A 16,531-nucleotide genomic window follows, 5' to 3' on the forward strand; every position below is an offset into this window, starting at 1 on the left:
CAGTGCCAAGGGAAGCAAGTAAAAGGGAAAATAAAAGCCTGCCTGCATGTTTCAGCAGCACGGCACGGTGTCAGGCAGGGCGGCACGCGGTGCCTGCCAGCACAGGGGAACACAGCACGATGTCCCCTCCCCAGTGCTGGGCCTGTGAGGCAGGGTCAGGACACCCAAGCCATCCCCCGCTTCCCTTCTTGCATCTACTGTGGCATATTTTGGGGGGGGGTCAACAGGAGCCAGGCCAGCCATGTGTGCCCAGTGCGTAGTCCTGGCGATGGAGGAGGGCTCCTGCTCGACTCGGGTATTTATACCTGTTTCTTCCACCAGCAGGGAGAAATAAAGGTTTATTTGTACTCTGGAGGGCTTGGTTACTGCAGGAGGAGCAGTGAGGGATGCCGCGGTCCGGCAGGCGGGGAGCCGGGGGTGCCAGGGCCAGGCACCTAGTCAGGGGACCCATGGGATGGGGGCAGTGTTGGCAGTGTTGGAGGAACTGCAAAACTGGGGGCAAAGTCCTGGTGAACCTCAGATCCAGGGTGGGATTTTCTGCCCAAGTCTGCTGCCAGCCTGGGACAGTGCAGCCCTTTGTGCTGGGCACCATTCTGCGGGATCCCCCCTCCCCGGGGCAGGGGGACACAGCCTGGCACCCCTCAGCCCTGCCTACAGCTGGCTCTGCTCGCTGGACCTCAGGGGCAGGGCTGCCTTCTCCAAGGCCCTCCCTGCCGAAGCCTTGAGCCCCGCTGGGCAGCAGCTGCCTGCATCCCAGACCCAGCCCCGAAAATCCTGGGAGACGTAGAAGTAGATGAAGGGATCGAAGCAGTTGTTGAAGGCGCCAAGCGCCAGGGCCAGGGTGTACCAGATGTAGGTGACGTTGTGGCACCCTGTGGCCTCCAGCATGTAGTGGATGAAGAGCAGCACGTTGCTGGGGGTGAAGCAGAGGATGAAGACCAGGAGGACCAGGGCCAGGACACGCACCACCTGCCCATAGCGTCTCCCCTTGGCCAGCAGCCGCGCCAGGATGCAGCTGTAGGAGATGGTCATGAGCACAAAGGGCAAGCCAAAGCCCAGCCCTACCAGGGAGAGGAAGTAGTAGACAAGGAACATGTGCTTATCCTTTCTTAGGACATCGTGGCACGTTGTGATGTTCAGGCTCAAGATATGACTTGTCTGGGGGTGCAAAAGCAGAGGGCTCATGCCCAGCCCCACCACCAGCCAGATGCCCACACAGATGCCTGCCTTGCCCCACATCCAACTGGAGCCCTTCCACAGGAACGGGTGCACCACAGAGATGTAGCGCTCCAGGCCAATGCAGGTGAGGAAGAGGATGGAGCTGTACATGTTCCCATAGAAGGCGGCCACCATGGTACGGCACAGGTAGTCCCCAAAGAGCCAGTGATTGCCCAAGAGGTGGTAGGAGATCTTGAAGGGCAGCAGGAGGACAAAGAGCAGGTCAGCACTGGCCAGGTTGAGCAGGAAGAGGGTGCTGGAACATCTCCTGAAGTTGGTCACCAGGACCCAGCAGGCCAGAGCGTTGGCCGGCAGCCCCACAAGCAGCACCACGGAGTAGATGGCAGGGAGGAGGCGGGTGGTGAGGGTGCTGTTGAGAAAAGCTTCCACAGAGGCGCTGGGGCACGTGGCTTCTTCTTGGGGAGTGAGGGGGATCAAGACTCGCCCTTTGTCACGCACTGCGGAGGACACAAGGCATCAGGCTTGGCCAAGAGCCCCCTCCCACTGCCCCTTCCCCCTCGGGACCACACAGGAGCTGTCACCCCTCCCTGCAGAGCTGCCAGCAAATGCAGGACCTGGCATTCCCCTGCCTCATGGCAGGGGCAGCTCAGGACATGAGAGCCCTTCGCATCCTGCCGCCCTTGCCGCACGGAGCCGTGCCACATCCTGCGCCGTCCACGCCGCTGGACCTGAGCTGCCACCATGGTGGTGCCAGCCCAGCCGGGCCACCCTGTCCACAGCCCAGACAGGCTCTGCTCCCGCATGCCACTGTGGAGACACGCAGCTCTGCCGACATCCCTTTTCCTACCAAGCCCAGCACAACAGGTCCCCCGCAACCCAACAGGATCAAAAGGGCAGACAGGAAACCCACGCCAGGACAGGGTCGGGATGTGGCCACCCATGCCAGGATGGGAGATGTTCTCCCATCGGGGCTCCTGCCTCCTTCTCCTCCCGGCCAGCCCCCCCAGCTCAGTCCCCTGCCGCTGCCAGGGCTGCGCACACCTCCCCATCTTCCTGCAGTTGGACGCTTTTCACTGCACGCGAAGAACAAAAGCGAAGAACAGGAAGGTCCCGGGACACCAGACAAACAACTCCCAATCAAATCCTTTTCTGGCTTGCTCAAAAACCGCAGCCAAGTTCTGATCCCTTGTGCGTCACCCCCAGCTCCAAAAGCTCCATCCAGGTGGTTCCCAGGATGCCCAGCCCCGGGGGGCCCCGAGGGGCCCCAGTTACATCCAGCAGGTTTCCCACGACCTCTGCCACCTCTCTGCATCCAGGGGACAGGGGAAATTCAGGTTATGAGAGCAGTAACCTGATTTTTGCTGCTGGAAGGGGAAGGGGTGGCAGGGTTTCAGGTCTTCACTTAGGTTTTCAACATGGACACCCAGGGAAGGCAACAGAGCAGTGCCCTGAGCTTTCACTGTGACACCCAGCTATCCCCTCCAAGTGTCACAGGACGCAATGTTGGGGTGTCGCACCAAAGCCTCCCTGCCCTGCCCCATCACCCCCCCAGACCCACCAAGGCACTTACTTGGAGAGAATTGGGTGGCCGAGCTGAGGCAGGCACAGCCAAGCAGGAGGGTGACACAGACAGCAGCAGAGCTGGGTGAAGGCACCGGCCGGGACATGCCTGTGGGGTGGCCTCTGCGGAAGCTGGGTCTGCACAAATGCCACAGGCAGGCCTGGCCCCACTCTGCGTCACTGTGGATGGGCAGGCACCAGCCCCCTCCCCGCTGGCACCCTTCCTCTTTCTCCTCCACGTCACGCTGGGGGACTGCCCACATCCTGCCCGCGTCCCTGTGGTCCGAGTGGCCAGACGGGAGGTGGAGAGCACGAGATGACCACCAGCTGCCACCGCCACTGAGCACTTGGGGGACGTCGCCGAGACTCGTGTCATTTCCACCTGACGGCACACAATGGCACGCTGCAGGGAGGAGGCAGCCATCGAAAGACGGTTCTGAACCGCAGTGGGCAGGTGGAGCTGTATGTGCCCCAGGCGTGGGGCAGGAAGGAGACAGCCGGCTCCCAGCCCATGATGTGTGCCCCTGCCCCACTGCAGCATCCTGGGGGCACATCACGTCAGGGACCCCCGGGCTGGCGGGACTGCCTGGAGGATGAGGGCACTCCCAGCTGCCCACCCTGAGTCCCCGCTGTCCCACACCAGGTATTTGGGGAAGGACCTTCCCCTACCTGTCTCCCCTTCGCCCATCACTTTGAGGCTCCTGCACAGGGGAGAAGCAATCTCAGCTCCCTGGGACACCATCGCCATCCCCCTGGGGAGAGGGGATGTGCACAGCACCCGTGCCAGCACAGCACCAGTGCCACCCATTCTTCCCCCAGCTCTCACAGGCAGGGGACCTCATCATCGAGGTTTACCTGGAGCAGAAGCTGCCCGACTGCTGCGTCACCCTGAAGGTGAGTCCCAAAGGAGGGCCGTGCCGGAGGAAGGGAGGAGGGATGCAGGCTCCTGGCGCAGCCTGGGGCAGCCTGGCACCTATCCTGCCACCACCCACTGCAGCTCCCCGTGTGTCTGGCCCCAGGTGATACTGGGAGAGCAGGGCTGGGGCCAAGTGGCTTACTGAGGTCACTCCAGCCCGTGGTCTCTTGCCGGGGTAGGATGTCCCTTGGCTCAGCCTGGCTGTGCCTTTTTCCCTGTCCCAGAGCCAGGCTGTGCGTACGGGCAGGAGACCATAACCCGCCCCACCCCCCACCCCCCTGCGGCAATCTTCATTCCCTCTTCTCTGCCCTTGTCGTTTTCAGGACATTCTACCTCCAGGGCTTGTCGCGGGCAGACTCGGCAGCGTGGTATGCCGACATCCAGGCATCGGCAGGGGGCCGGGGTAACGCACTGCGGGACCAGCAGCTGAGCCGGGGGGACATCCCCATCATCGTGGACAGCTGCATCGCCTTCATCACGCAGTACGGTGAGCCCAGCGTGGCAGTAGCACAGCTGGAGCATCCTCTGGCACACACAGGGCAGCCAAAGGTTCCAGGCAAAAGGCACCGCTCTCAGGGCACCAGCCCCACTGGGGACTCTCTGGGCAGGACTGGGCCCCCATAACCCTATGTCCCTGCCCCAGGGCTGCGGCACGAGGGGATTTACCGCAAGAATGGAGCCAAGTCCCGGATCAAGGTACTGATGGAAGAGTTTCGGCGGGACGCCCGCAACGTCAAGCTGCGCATCAACGACAACTTCATCGAGGACGTCACTGATGTGCTGAAGAGGTTCTTCCGTGAGCTCGAGGACCCCGTCTTCACCCTGGAGCTGCACCCACAGTGGAAAGAGGCTGCAGGTACCTCCTTCACCCAACCCCTGCTCCCACGCTGAGCTGCCTGCCAGGGACCTCTGGGGCTGGTGTCCCTCAGGACGGGGTCCTGGTACCAGCCCTGGTGCCATGTCAGCTCTGTGCCTACCAGACTCAGCAATGCTCCACAACTCATTTTCCTCCCTCCAGAAATCTCCTCGAAGCCCCAGCGCCTGGAGAGGTACAAGGAGCTTATTCACCGCCTGCCTCGCCTCAACCACAAGACCCTGGCTGCACTGATTGGGCACCTCTACCGGTCAGTGGGCCACCTCCCTGCCAGGTCCCCTGGTCCAGCTGGGGTCCCCAAGGCCAGCCAGCAATGTGGGGTCTCCCCGCTGCCCCGGGTATGCTGGGTGCCGTCTCTGTGAGCCAGGAAGAGCCCAGTGCCCATGCCCTGCCCCACCAGCCCCACAGCTGGTGCTGGGGTGTGCTGGAGCACGCTGCTCTGGGACACCTCAAACGTTCCCAAAGTCATCCTGCAGCAAGGGGGAGTGACAGGAGGTTTGGGAGTAGGGGACACCCCCCTGTAGGACGTAAACTTCACCCAGTGCCCAAAAAAGAGGGAAAAAAACAAATTCCCATCCCCAGCTCAGAGTATGAGGTGAGGCTGTTGTCTGGTTCAATGGCCAGATGTAAATCCTGGAAACAGGAACTGCTCAGCTTGAAGTTCCCACTGCTGGGGAGCTGGGGAGCAGGGGAGAAACAGGCTGTTTTTCGGGAGAGTTTGTGTGAGGCAGAGGAGGTGGCTGGGGCTGAAACCCCATCCAGAGTGGGACCAGCCCCTCACCTCTGTCCTCCTTGTCCCAGGGTGCAGAAATGTTCAGACCTCAACCAGATGAGCACCAAGAACCTGTCACTGCTCTTCGCACCCAGCCTCTTCCAGACCGATGGCAAAGGGGAGCACGAGGTCAAAGTGATGGAAGACCTCATTGACAACTATGTCAGCATCTTCAATGTAAGCTCCTTGCCAGGGGCATTGCCAGCCCCCTCCATGCTGGCTTTGCCCGTCTCCCATTGTATCCCCCCATACTGCCCAGCTCTACCTCCCCCTGCATCCCTCCATCCTGGCCATGTGTCCTCAAGCCGTATCCCATTCCACATGGACTCCATGTGTCTCCCCTGTCACCCTATCCGCTCTTCCTCTGGCAGATTGACGAGGACCAGGTATCCCAGATGGATCTGGAGAACAGTCTGATCACCACCTGGAAGGACACCCAGGTACTAGGGGTGTGCTTGCTGGCCCCCATCATGTCAGGAACCCCTGGGCTGGTGGGACTGCCTGGAGGATGGGGGCACTCCCAGCTGCCCACCCTGGGTCCCCGCTGTCCCACACCAGATATTTGGGAAGGACCTTCCCCTACTTGTCTCCCCTTTTCCCATCACCTTGAGGCTCCTGCCCAGGGAAGAAGCAACCCCTGCTCCCTGGGACACCATCGCCATCCCCCTGGGGAGAGGGGATGTGCACAGCACCCGTGCCAGCACAGCACCAGTGCCACCCATTCTTCCCCCAGCTCTCACAGGCAGGGGACCTCATCATCGAGGTTTACCTGGAGCAGAAGCTGCCCGACTGCTGCGTCACCCTGAAGGTGAGTCCCAAAGGAGGGCCGTGCCGGAGGAAGGGAGGAGGGATGCAGGCTCCTGGCGCAGCCTGGGGCAGCCTGGCACCTATCCTGCCACCACCCACTGCAGCTCCCCGTGTGTCTGGCCCCAGGTGTCCCCCACCATGTCGGCGGAGGAGCTCACCAACCAGGTGCTGGAGATGCGCAACGTGGCGGCCAGCCTGGACATCTGGCTGACCTTCGAGGCCCTGGAGAACGGGGAGCTGGGTGAGCATGGTGGGGATGGCACAGGGGATGCTCTCGGCATGGCCGGGCTGGTCAGGAGGAGGTGTGGGGTACAGCGGGGGCAGCTTGCTGCCGGTGGCACGGGGGGCGGGGACTGGCACAGGGAATGGGACACAGTGGTGAGAGTGTCCCTGCCTCCCCAGAGCGGCCCCTGCACCCCAAGGAGAAGGTGCTGGAGCAAGCTTTGCAGTGGTGCAAGCTCCCGGAGCCCAGCGCCGCGTACCTGCTGGTGAGGAAGGTCCCCATTGGCGAGGGCAGCTGTCTCTTCACAGGTAAGGCAATCACAAAGGGTCCCAGAGGGGGAAAGCTCTGCCTCAGCTTCCCCTTGCCCTGGCCACCGCCCTGCAGCTAGCGGGGGCACATCCCTGAGACCCACAGTGGGATCCCCTGCAATACCCCAGCCACCCTCACAAGTTCCCAGCCCCCCTGAACCCCATCTCCCCCCACTGGGCAGGCGTCAAGCGTGAGAACCCCAAGTGCGGGCTGCTAAAATGCCGCGAGGAGCCCCCCAAGCTGCTGGGGAACAAGTTTCAGGAGCGCTACTTCGTCATCCGGGACCGGAGGCTGCTGCTGCTCAAGGAGAAGAGGGTACCCAGGGGATGCTGCGGGGATGGACCTGCGCCGTGAGGGCGGGAGGAGAGGCAGGGAGGGGGAGCCTGGGGACAGCAGTGGCACAGTGGTGGCTGTCTTCCTGGCAGTTAGGCTGGGACCAAGCTGGGCTGACCCGACGGATCTCCTTCCCCAGAGTGCCAAGCCGGAGCGCGAGTGGCCCCTGGACGCAGCCAAGGTTTACATGGGCATTAGGAAGAAGCTGAAGCCACCAGCCCGGTAAGTGGGACCTTCCCTGGCCATGGCCCTGGGCCATGCATCCCTCAGTCCCTGCCCCCAGCACCCAGCACACAAACCCAGCTGCTGGGAGCATGCCAAGCCCCACCAGGACCCAAAGCCATGACAAGCCTGGGCTTGTGGGGCGAGCTCAGCCCCCCGCCCCGCTGCCCATGGACCCTGGGCTGTGTCGGAGCTTGGCAGTGCTGCCCCACAGCCTGTCTCTTCCTTTCGCCAGGTGGGGTTTCACACTGACCCTGGACAAGCAGCAGCTGTGAGTATCTGCCCCTGCCATCCTGGGGCTGGGGGGATGTTGAGATCTGTCCCCAGTTTTAGTGGGAGTGGGACAGCCAGGGGCAGTGCTACAGGGCCCTGGGGGTCAGGGCAGAGCTGGTGCCTGGCTGGGGCACTCCAGGGACAGAGTGGTGGGGCCACATGCTCCCTGGCACGAGGTGGGGGCCAGGCTCCAGGGGCAATCTATCTCCACACCACACACCCTTCCTACCTCCCCTTCCACACCAGCACCCCTGGGAGATGCGTCTTCCAAGCACCCAGCACCAGGCTCCAGAGGGACTGCCCACCCTGCCCAGGTGTGCGTTGTCACCTGCATGCTTGTGCTGCCTGCCAGCCTTCACCCAACACTGCTCTGTGTCCCCACGCACCCAACACCAGGTGCTCCTGCACCCTGCGCCCCACCCTGAGCTGGGCTCCCTGCCTGGCCTCCCTGGCACCACTGGGTGCCCAGGCACACCCGTGCATCCTGCTCATCCTGTCCCCATTTCCCTGACACTGCCGATGCTGGGGCAGCAGCTGCGCGTGTTGCCTGCCCTGGATGTAGGGCTGAGATGTTCTTCCAAGGGCAGCAAGGACAGCTGAGCCGAGGTGCCTCATGGGTGCCGAACGAGCTCTCGCCTTGCCCTGAAGCAGCGATTTGGGCATGCAGAGAGTTTCAGAGGTGCAGCCCCACTGGGTGTAGTGGTGCCTGACAGCCTCGGGCTCTCAGGCAAAGGTGACAAGGGGACATGGGCCCCGCTGGGCCTGCTCCCTGGCAGCTTCTCAGCTGACTCTTCTGCAGGTACCTGGTGTGCTCGGGGCAGGCTGAGCTGTGGGACTGGACCACCAGCATCCTCAAGGCTCAGGTGGGTGCAAGCTGGCCATGCCACCCAGCTGGGCTGGGCTGGGACAGGAGGGAGCTGGCAGGGCAGACCGGCATGACCCTGCTCCCTGCCCTGTCCTTGTGCACAGCACGATGACCTGCGCCCCGTAATCATGCGCCGACGCTCCTCCTCTGACCTCGCCAAGCAGAAGTTCGGCACCATGCCGCTGGTGCCCCTGCATGGGGACAGCACCGATGCCACCATGCTCTCCGCCAACCAGACCCTGGTAAAGCCCCCGCAGCTACCCCTGCCCACAGATGCTCCTGCACCCACCCAGGTCCATGCACCCATCCTGAGACCATGCACCCACCCCAGGGCCCCGGAGGCAGGTGCACGCCGCCTGGCACCAATGGATGCTTTGGGTGTGTGTCCCTGTGCTCGGCGGCGTGTGCATGCTGCGTGCTGTGCTCATGTCCGTGGCAGCTCTCCGTGTGTGCAGGGCCCTGTGAGGGCACGTGGGGTCCTGCGGCCCACTGCCCGTCCTCTGCCTGCCGAGGCATCCGTGACCCTGCTCCGCGCTATCATGTGCTTACCTCTGCCCATCTCCTCTGTTTCTAGCGCCGCCTGCACACGCGGAGGACTTTGTCCATGTTCTTTGTAAGTACCCGCACACGTGGAGCACGTCTGTTGCTGGCTTTGCACCATGCCTCCTGGCTATGGCAGCAAGGGCTCGCCTGCAGCATCCCACCTGCACTCGGAGGCATGCCCGGGCCATCCTGCCCACGCTGTGTGGCAGAGGAGGGGGTGCCCATTGCTCTGTGTGTCCCGTAACCAGGTATGGGGGGCCCTGCGTGGTCCCGGTGTGTGCAGGCAAGACCACAACAGTCCAGCCCAGCTCCCAGAGCCTCTCCCGTTGGGTCTGCATTGCCCAGAGAGGATCAACATAAGAAATGCGAGGAAATAGGTTTGGGTCCTCCTCGCCATCAGGTTATTGCTGCGGGGGCCACCTGGCTGGACCTCGCCTCGCCTGGCTTTGTGCTCTGCATGGGTGCCCATCTGCCCTCCCCGCCCCAGACCACCTCTGCCAAGGGATGCTGGGCTGGTGCCACAGCCTGGTGGCATGGACCATGCCTCAGCAGGAACCAAAACGCTCACCCTCCATCGGCGATGGGGAAAGAAAGGGCAACAGTGCCTGAGCCAAGAGACCTTATGGAGGGTGGGTCACCTGTGGGCACCAGCCCCACGGCAAGGCAGGGCAAGGCTCCCTGGGCAGTGCCTGAGTGCAGGGAGGGCAAGGTGAGGGGGACAGAGGGGTACGGCTGAGCGGTGCGGACAGTCCCTCTCACCCCAACCACCCGCCCTCCCCCAGCCCATGAAGATGCACCAGGACTCCCTGGAGGAGCAGCAGGAGAAGGATGCGGACGCCGATCCTGTCTACGAGGAGGTGGGCAACTTCCCCGAGCTGGCTGCGCTGGAGCTGGGGCGGGGCCTGCTGGCAGACCTGTCAGCCGTGCCCCCCGTGGACAGGTCCAAGAAGCCGGCCCCGTTCCCCGAGCAGCACCCGACCACGGCGCTGCGCTCCTCGCTGCCCGCCAGTCCGGCTCAGAGGATGGTGGGTCCCTCCATCACCAAAGCCCTGTCCCTTGAAAGGGGCTTGAACCTTGATCCTGCTCAGCATCGCACCTGTGGCCCCATGGCAGGGTCCTGCCAAGCCAGGGGCTCTGCGTCCTTCGTGTGATGTGGGACCCCCACGTGTCCCTGTGCCTGGGGGCTGAGGCCCCACTGCCCCACATGACCCCACACCCCTGACCAGTGCACCCCCCATCTCCCTGTGCCCCAGAACCAGTGCCCTAGCACCCCACATGTCACCATGTCCCAGGGCCAGCATGTCTTCACGCACAAGGACTTGGTCCCCAGGTTTTCTGGTGTCCCCGTGCCCCAGCACTCCCCATGTCCCCATCTCCCTGTCTCCCCATGTCCCCATCCCCTTGTCTCCCTGTCTCCCTGTGTCCCTGTCCCCCTGTTTTCCCGTGTCTCTGTCTCCCCATGTCCCCGTCTCCCCGTTTGCCCATGTCCCCATGTCCCCATTTCTCCATGTCCCCATCTCCCCGTATCCCCGTGTCCCCATATCCCTGTGCCCCCGTGTCCCCATGTCCCCGTCTCGCTGTGCCCATGTCCCAGCGCTCCAGCGGGCCGTGCAGCACGGAGCACTAGGCGGCGCGCGGATCACAGCGGTGGGCGTGGCTTGCCTGGCGCGGTGGGCGGTGCTTATCGACGCGAGGCTTCCCCGGGAAAAGGGGCGGGCCGGGGCGGGCGATGCTTGTCGGGGGGCGGCGCTTGCCGGGGGCGGGTGAACAGGGAGAGGGCGGGGCCGTGCGGAGGGCGGGGGGGGCGGGGCCGGGCCCTCCTGGCAGTTCCGGGCTCCGCACACGCGGGGCAGCGGCGGAAACCGGACACCGGGGACCGGCAGCGGTGCAGGGGCGGTCGCAGCGATGCAGCCGCCGCCGCGCAAGGTGAGCGTGGGCCGGGGAGACACTGGGGCGGGTTCCGGCAGCGGGACGAGCGATCCGGACCAGGAAAATGGGACCGGGTCGTCCACTGGTGCCGGCGGACCAGGGCCGGGTCCTGCAGCGGGGATCAGGAGTCTCGCCCGGCGGACCTGGACCGGGGTTGGGGAAGCGGGGCCGCGGCTGGGCGGTTGCCACCGGCACCTGCAGTAGCACCCGGGGAGGTGGGGCAGTGGGGACCGGGACCGGCGGGGGCAGCGCACTCCCCCCTCATCCCAGCCGGGCCGCAGCCGCAGCGGTCCCCGGGCGCTGAGCGGTGCTGTCCCGCAGGTGAAGCTCACCCAGGAGGTGCGGGTCCACCTCCTTGAGCAGCTCTCAGGCCTGCAGGGCAAGCAGCAGCGGGACGCCGAGCTGCTGGAGGACATCAGGTAGGGTCCCCATGCGTGTGTGTCCCTCCACGAGCTGAGGTCATCCCATGCGTGGGACAGGGGCCAGCCTGCCAGGCACAGCTCACCTTGAGCCTGCTGCGTCAAGGTCGTGGGCTTCATCACCCACTGGGGTGGCCAGATGGGGACATCCCAGTGTGAGGTGATGGCAGGGGGTGATGGTGACAGTGGCCTGCCCCTGCCCCCCTTGCATGAGCCCTTGCCTGCCTTGCGTGCCCTCTCCCCACAGGTCCTACAGCAAGCAGAGGGCCGCCATCGACAGGGAGTACGGGCAGGTAAGGAGGTGCCACTTTTTTTAGATCGAAGGCCCCGGGGAGGCATGAGCACTGAGCCCCGTCCTTCCCACACGGGGTGTTTCAAAGCATGGCATGGCCCCATACAGGCAATGGGCAGTGTTGGAAATTATCCAAGGAAAGCTGGGCTTAGCTGCTCTGTGCCAGCCACAGAGACTGGTGGCGGATCGCCTCAGCATTTTCCCTGCCGAGGGGAACTGACCACATTAGGGCACCCGCTGGGGTGCTTTGCTGAGCACAGCATGACCCGAAACTTGGGTATTTTGGCAGCCCGGAGGGAAGACCTTGCAGGAGGACGAAACCACCCGGCTCTGCTGTTTGCTGGGTCATCACAGGGCTCTGCTCTTAAATGTTAGAGCCTGGTTTTGCTCCATGAGATGTCCCCACAGCATCCCTTGGGGACACCCTGCAGCAGAGATGCATCCCCCCTTCCTGCAGCTGGGCACCATGCTACCCCACTCCCTCTTCCCCCTGAGGCTGGGGGGGAACAGTCCCTCCAGGGTTGGGGTCATGCTGTGCTTGGCTTTGCTGGGGGCTCCTCTGTTCTCCCTCTGCAGCTGGTGTCCCTCGTTGCTGTGCCCTTTCCGGTCCTCTGTCCCAAAAGCCTCAGTGGGGGGGTCCTCTCGTGGTGGTGGCTGCTCCCCAGAAAGGTTTTCCCGCAGGGGAGGGTGATGGGGTCCCTGCTGACACCGAGCCACTGTGGGGGGTGGGTGTGTGTGTCCCCTGCTCTGGGGACACCCATGGGATGGGCAGCCAGTGTGAGGGAGCCCAGTTTGAGCCCTGGAGCAGGATGGCGGGGTGCTGGTGTGCCCAGTAGGGTTGGGGAGTGCTGGTGATGATGAGTCTGTCTGCAGGCACTGCAGAGGCTGGCAAGCCAATTCGTGAAGCGAGACTGGCAGCGGGGCCGCAGCGAAGCCAGTGACTCGAGGTGGGCTGGGGACTGGGCTGGGGACAAGGGGCTGAGGCTGGCTGCGCCTGCCTGTGGCTCTCCCAGCTGGGAGATGCTTAATGCCAACCAGGATTCAGGTGTCCTGGGGATGCAGCCCTGGGTGGGATGTCTCCAAGGATGTGGCACCCGACTCGGAGGGCACTGCAGGGGCTGGCGGTGCTGGCTGTCCTGCCAGGCATCCCCAAAAGCTGGCAGGGAGGCAGGAGAGTACCCTGCCCTGTCTTAACACCCACACCCGCAGAAGCACAGTTGCCGTCTGGAAGGGCGTCATCGAGGGAACCGCGCACGCTGGGCAGATCCGTGTCACTGCCTCAGAGAGCTACCGTGCCCTCGCCGCGGAGGCTGCCCGGACCACCCGCCTCTCCAAGGAGCGGATGCTCAAGAAGGTACTGGGGCGAGGCATGTCACCCGTGCCCAGGCAGTGGGGACAGCTGTCCCTCCCAGCTGACACTCCCTGCAGGGCATCGAGCGGCTGCAGAAGGCGCAGGCGGAGCTGCTGGAGACAGTGAAGGAGCTGGACAAGGCCAAGAAGCAGTTCACCCACCTCCAGCGGAGCAGCAAGGTGGCCAAGGACAAGGCAGCTGACGTGGAGGCTCGGTGAGCGGAGGGGACAGCAGAGGGGGGCTGCCATGGCCATGGGGTGGTCTCACGTCCCCACCCTCCATCCTCACCAGGCTCCGGAAGAGCGACCGGAGGATATTTCACACCAAGGCCAGCCTGCAAAAACTCAGCGCCAAGGTCAGCAGTGTGGAGGGCTGGCAGGGCCCCCAAGCACAGGGATGTGGGGGGACACAGGTTGGTGGCCCCCACCTCATCACCATGCCCTGTCCTCTCCATCCCCACAGTTCTCAGCGCGGTTGGCCGAGCACTCGAGGCAGCTTGCAGGGGTGCAGAACGAGTATGGCTTCGCCCTGGTGTCTGCCACTGCCCACCTGGAGCATTACCGGCAGGTAGAGCTACCTGCCGCCATGCAGGTAGGAGCTACTCGGACCCCCCTGCATCCCCTCCCTGGGGTCCCGCAAGAAGCATCTCCCCTGTGCCACTGCAAGGGCATGCAGCAGGGAGGATCTTACCAGTGCGGGCACAGGGCTGGCTGCCCTGGGGAGTCAGGGATGCTCCCCGTGGGGATGCAGGCAGTGCCACTTTCCCCCAGGCACTGGATGGTGACCTCTACGAGCGGCTGCGGGAGCACCTGTCAGCAGCCAGCCGGACGGAGGTGGAGACCTGCCAGGCCACACGGGACTGGTTCCAGGGCGTTGTGGAGGCATCTGCACAAGTAATGGCACCCATCCCAGGAGTCAGGGGAGGTGGGAGGGGACGGGTGAGCCCCCTGGTCCCACGCTACTCCCCTGCTGCAGGTGTGCCGGGAGCAGGACCTCCTCCTCTTCCTGCAGGACCACACTGCCTTTGCCCTGGCCCCCGAGCAGAGCTTCCAGCTCACCGGCGTGGAGGAGGTAGGTGACGTGGGGGGGACACGTTACAGCAGGGGGGGAGGGTGTCTTCACAGCCAGGATCTTCTCAGCCACCCTGTCCTCACCCAGGTGTGCCTGCTGCCGATGGGGGACGATGGAGCCAGCCTGGAGAAGGAGGCACGGCGCTGGGCCACACGGGTGGCTCGGGACCACAAAAGCAAGGCGCACAGTGAGGAGGTGGGTGCTGTCCTTCCCATGAAGCACAGGGGGGCTCAAGGAGGGGCTTCTTCTGCCCCCCCGGACCCCCCAGCTCCCACCACTCTGCTGACCTGTGGGTGCCCACCCAGATGCTGCAGCGGCTGGAGACCAGGCGGCAGCAGGTCGCAGAGGCAGAGGCGGCCACCGTGGAGCGGCAGATGGAAGAAGCAAAGGAAAACATCCGGAAGGCAGAGGTGGGTCCTCCAAGCAGGAGGCTCGGGGTGGCCTTGAGGTCTGTCACCCCCTGGGGTGGGGGATGCAGGGATGGGGAGGTGTGGTGGCTGGGGATGCAACACTGGGAATGCTCAGCCACTGTGGCAAATCAAGCTAGGGACCAGGGGCGATGGGGCTGGCTGGGCTGTCCCCCCACCCCATAGGTGTCCCCTTAAGCATTGACAATGTCCCCCCCGGCTCCCCCAGGTCAGCCAGGTGAAGGCAGAGGCACGGCTGTCGCTGCTGCGGGCAGCAGGGCTGGATGTGGACACTTGGCTGGCAGGGGCCATGGTGGGGGCAGGCAAGGAGGCACCCGCAGGGCTGGATCCTGCTGAGTTCGATGACTACGAGGACAGTGACGAGCCGGATGAGGATGATGAGCCCAGCCCCGCTGCCCACACCTACCCCTACACCTGCCGGGTAATCTTCGGGTACCAGGTACGGCCACAAGTGCCTGTCGCTCACCCTGCCTTCCTGGGGCTGGCACCGCCAGCCTCCCTGCCACTTTGTCCCCTGCAGGGCTGCCAGGCAGACGAGCTGTCCATCACCCAGGGCGAGGAGCTGGAGGTCATCGAGGATGGTGATGTGGAGGAGTGGGTGAAGGTGGGAGAGGGCTGAGCCCCCCCCTCCAGGCTGGGGGAACACATTTTGGAGGTCCCCAGGGCTGTCCATGCCCCAGGGACTGGGACAGTTACACAGTTTCTGCCCCTTCAGGCTCGGAACAAGGCGGGCCAGGTTGGTTACGTCCCTGAAAAGTACCTGCTGTCCCTGGGTGGCGAGTCAGGGGCTGGGGCTGGCTCCCCAGGACTCTCTGCCCTGCACCGCCAGCTCTCCAGCATCATGGCCACAGAGCTGGTACTGGAGCCTGGAGGTGGGTGCCAGGGTCTCACCTTCCCTGGGGAGGGGGACAGATGTGCGGGGCTGATGCCCAGGGGATGCTGAGCCCCTTCAGCAGCACCAGGGGGTGCTGAGCCCCCCACCCCATCCTCCCTGCAGCCTGGCTGGTGCGAGCCCTGTACGACTATGAGGGGCAGAGCCCTGAGGAGCTGAGCTTCCCCGAGGGGGCCATCATCCGGGTGCTACCCCGCGCCCCTGACGAGGTGGACGACGGCTTCTGGACAGGCGACTTCAATGGCCGCGTTGGTGTCTTCCCCTCCCTGGTGGTGGAGGAGCTCACTGGGGGCCAGGGGGCAGCCGGGCAGGTTGGTGGTGGGAGGGGCACCGCATCCCCTCTGCATGCAGGAGCCCCCATCTTGTGCCATGGCTGCTGTTCCCACCTTTCTTGGCTCTGTCTTCACAGGAGCTGCCATCACCGTCTCCACCACCCTTCTCCCCTCCCGGCCTTGTGCCCAGGACCAGCCTGGCCCCCAGCCTCTCTCCCAAAACGCCGCTGCGAGGCGAGTGCCAGGCGGGGGCTGGGAAAGGGGCTGGGGAGGCATGCAGAGACTTGGGCTCAGCTGCCAGGCCCTTCCAGGTTGCAGGCAGGATGGCACGGGCAGCGGGCAGAGCTCTCCAAACCTGGCAGCCACCTGCCTCTGGCCGGTAAGCCCCATCACAGCAATGCTGTGCCCCTCCAAACCTGCCCCCAGCCTTCCCGTAACGGGGGACAGTGCCACCCGTGTGCTTTGGGGGGTCTGGAGGAGGGCGAGCAGCCTCAGTGTGTCAGCACAGCATCTCCTCTCCTCGCAGCTCCGCGTGCCCCCACCACCACCCGGCAGAGCCCCTGAGCCTGACCCCGAGCTGCACTTCAGCTGACCCTGTGGGTGCCCCTGTCCCTCCCTGCTCCCCAAAAAGCTTCACCCAAGTGAACTGCTGCACCCCCACGGGCTGCTGTCCCAGCAGCAGGGGCTGGTGCTGCCCTGAGCCCCGAGCTGGTCTCTCCGGGGGCCGCATCCTGCCCAGCGCCGTTTGCATTCCTATAGAGCACAGGGCATCCTGGCAGCCCCTTTATTGGGGTGCTCAGTGCCATGGCCATGCCCCATCTCACCCAGCCTTCTGCCTGGCATCACCCGTGCATCCCCAGTGCAGCCCTGGTTCCCCAGGGGGCTCAGCCCTGGGGCCCTGCCTGCCCCCTGGGCACCTCCCTGCAGGCAGGAGGGGGCAGGTGGGGGCTGTGCCCCAATAAAGCCACTTGGTTAAGGTTCAGCAGCTTTAATGGTTTTAG

At 64.4% G+C, this 16,531-nt stretch overlaps 3 protein-coding genes across 11 annotated transcripts; 2 read left to right on the top strand and 1 right to left on the bottom strand.

Moving 5' to 3' along the window:
- Positions 1 to 629: 629 nt before the first annotated feature.
- Positions 630 to 2,846, bottom strand: LOC140657167 (proteinase-activated receptor 3-like). The gene is made up of 2 exons (XM_072873823.1): positions 2,750 to 2,846; positions 630 to 1,676 (listed from the first exon to the last, which is right to left on the bottom strand). Exons 1-2 carry the CDS (start codon positions 2,844 to 2,846, stop codon positions 652 to 654), a joined length of 1,122 nt encoding a protein of 373 aa, XP_072729924.1. The 3' UTR covers positions 630 to 651.
- A 658-nt stretch (positions 2,847 to 3,504) lies between these two features.
- On the top strand, positions 3,505 to 10,027 carry LOC140656868 (arf-GAP with Rho-GAP domain, ANK repeat and PH domain-containing protein 3-like). Its single transcript, XM_072873082.1, has 16 exons — positions 3,505 to 3,633; positions 3,995 to 4,142; positions 4,299 to 4,511; positions 4,674 to 4,779; positions 5,331 to 5,478; positions 5,673 to 5,741; positions 6,035 to 6,109; positions 6,235 to 6,349; positions 6,511 to 6,639; positions 6,822 to 6,955; positions 7,113 to 7,195; positions 7,431 to 7,466; positions 8,268 to 8,331; positions 8,438 to 8,575; positions 8,908 to 8,946; positions 9,659 to 10,027. Exons 1-16 carry the CDS (start codon positions 3,505 to 3,507, stop codon positions 10,025 to 10,027), a joined length of 1,995 nt encoding a protein of 664 aa, XP_072729183.1.
- Positions 10,028 to 10,691: 664 nt separating this feature from the next.
- Positions 10,692 to 16,508, top strand: FCHSD1 (FCH and double SH3 domains 1). 9 transcript variants are annotated; one of them, XM_072873506.1, is made up of 19 exons: positions 10,692 to 10,802; positions 11,127 to 11,224; positions 11,472 to 11,517; positions 12,390 to 12,463; positions 12,726 to 12,870; positions 12,945 to 13,081; positions 13,159 to 13,222; positions 13,330 to 13,458; positions 13,638 to 13,760; positions 13,843 to 13,938; positions 14,026 to 14,133; positions 14,244 to 14,348; positions 14,575 to 14,805; positions 14,887 to 14,970; positions 15,082 to 15,238; positions 15,364 to 15,569; positions 15,668 to 15,764; positions 15,842 to 15,909; positions 16,057 to 16,262. In XM_072873506.1, the coding sequence occupies exons 1-19, from the start codon at positions 10,782 to 10,784 to the stop codon at positions 16,120 to 16,122; spliced, it is 2,055 nt and encodes a 684-aa protein (XP_072729607.1). In that variant the 5' UTR covers positions 10,692 to 10,781; the 3' UTR covers positions 16,123 to 16,262. The 9 variants fall into 9 exon arrangements, with proteins under 9 accessions (XP_072729607.1, XP_072729600.1, XP_072729601.1 ...); XM_072873499.1 differs by having other exon boundaries at positions 13,572 to 13,760; positions 15,668 to 15,909; positions 16,057 to 16,508; XM_072873500.1 differs by having other exon boundaries at positions 13,572 to 13,760; positions 13,879 to 13,938; positions 15,668 to 15,909; positions 16,057 to 16,508.
- Positions 16,509 to 16,531: the final 23 nt, after the last annotated feature.

This window comes from Ciconia boyciana, chromosome 9 (genome assembly GCF_034638445.1).
Source record: "Ciconia boyciana chromosome 9, ASM3463844v1, whole genome shotgun sequence".
Taxonomy (NCBI): Eukaryota; Metazoa; Chordata; class Aves; order Ciconiiformes; family Ciconiidae; genus Ciconia; species Ciconia boyciana.

Excerpts from the sequence above, each read along its gene's own strand:
- LOC140657167 (XM_072873823.1), bottom strand. The coding sequence starts at position 2,846 with ATGTCCCGGCCGGTGCCTTCACCCAGCTCTGCTGCTGTCTGTGTCACC. Across the intron at positions 1,677-2,749 it reads GGCCACCCAATTCTCTCCAA|TGCGTGACAAAGGGCGAGTC; the intron begins GTAAGTGCCTTG and ends TGTCCTCCGCAG.
- LOC140656868 (XM_072873082.1), top strand. The coding sequence starts at position 3,505 with ATGTGCACAGCACCCGTGCCAGCACAGCACCAGTGCCACCCATTCTTC. Across the intron at positions 4,780-5,330 it reads CTGATTGGGCACCTCTACCG|GGTGCAGAAATGTTCAGACC; the intron begins GTCAGTGGGCCA and ends TCCTTGTCCCAG. Across the intron at positions 8,947-9,658 it reads GGACTTTGTCCATGTTCTTT|CCCATGAAGATGCACCAGGA; the intron begins GTAAGTACCCGC and ends GCCCTCCCCCAG.
- FCHSD1 (XM_072873497.1), top strand. The coding sequence starts at position 10,782 with ATGCAGCCGCCGCCGCGCAAG. Across the intron at positions 13,223-13,329 it reads TGCAAAAACTCAGCGCCAAG|TTCTCAGCGCGGTTGGCCGA; the intron begins GTCAGCAGTGTG and ends CCATCCCCACAG. Across the intron at positions 13,761-13,842 it reads TTGTGGAGGCATCTGCACAA|GTGTGCCGGGAGCAGGACCT; the intron begins GTAATGGCACCC and ends CCCCTGCTGCAG.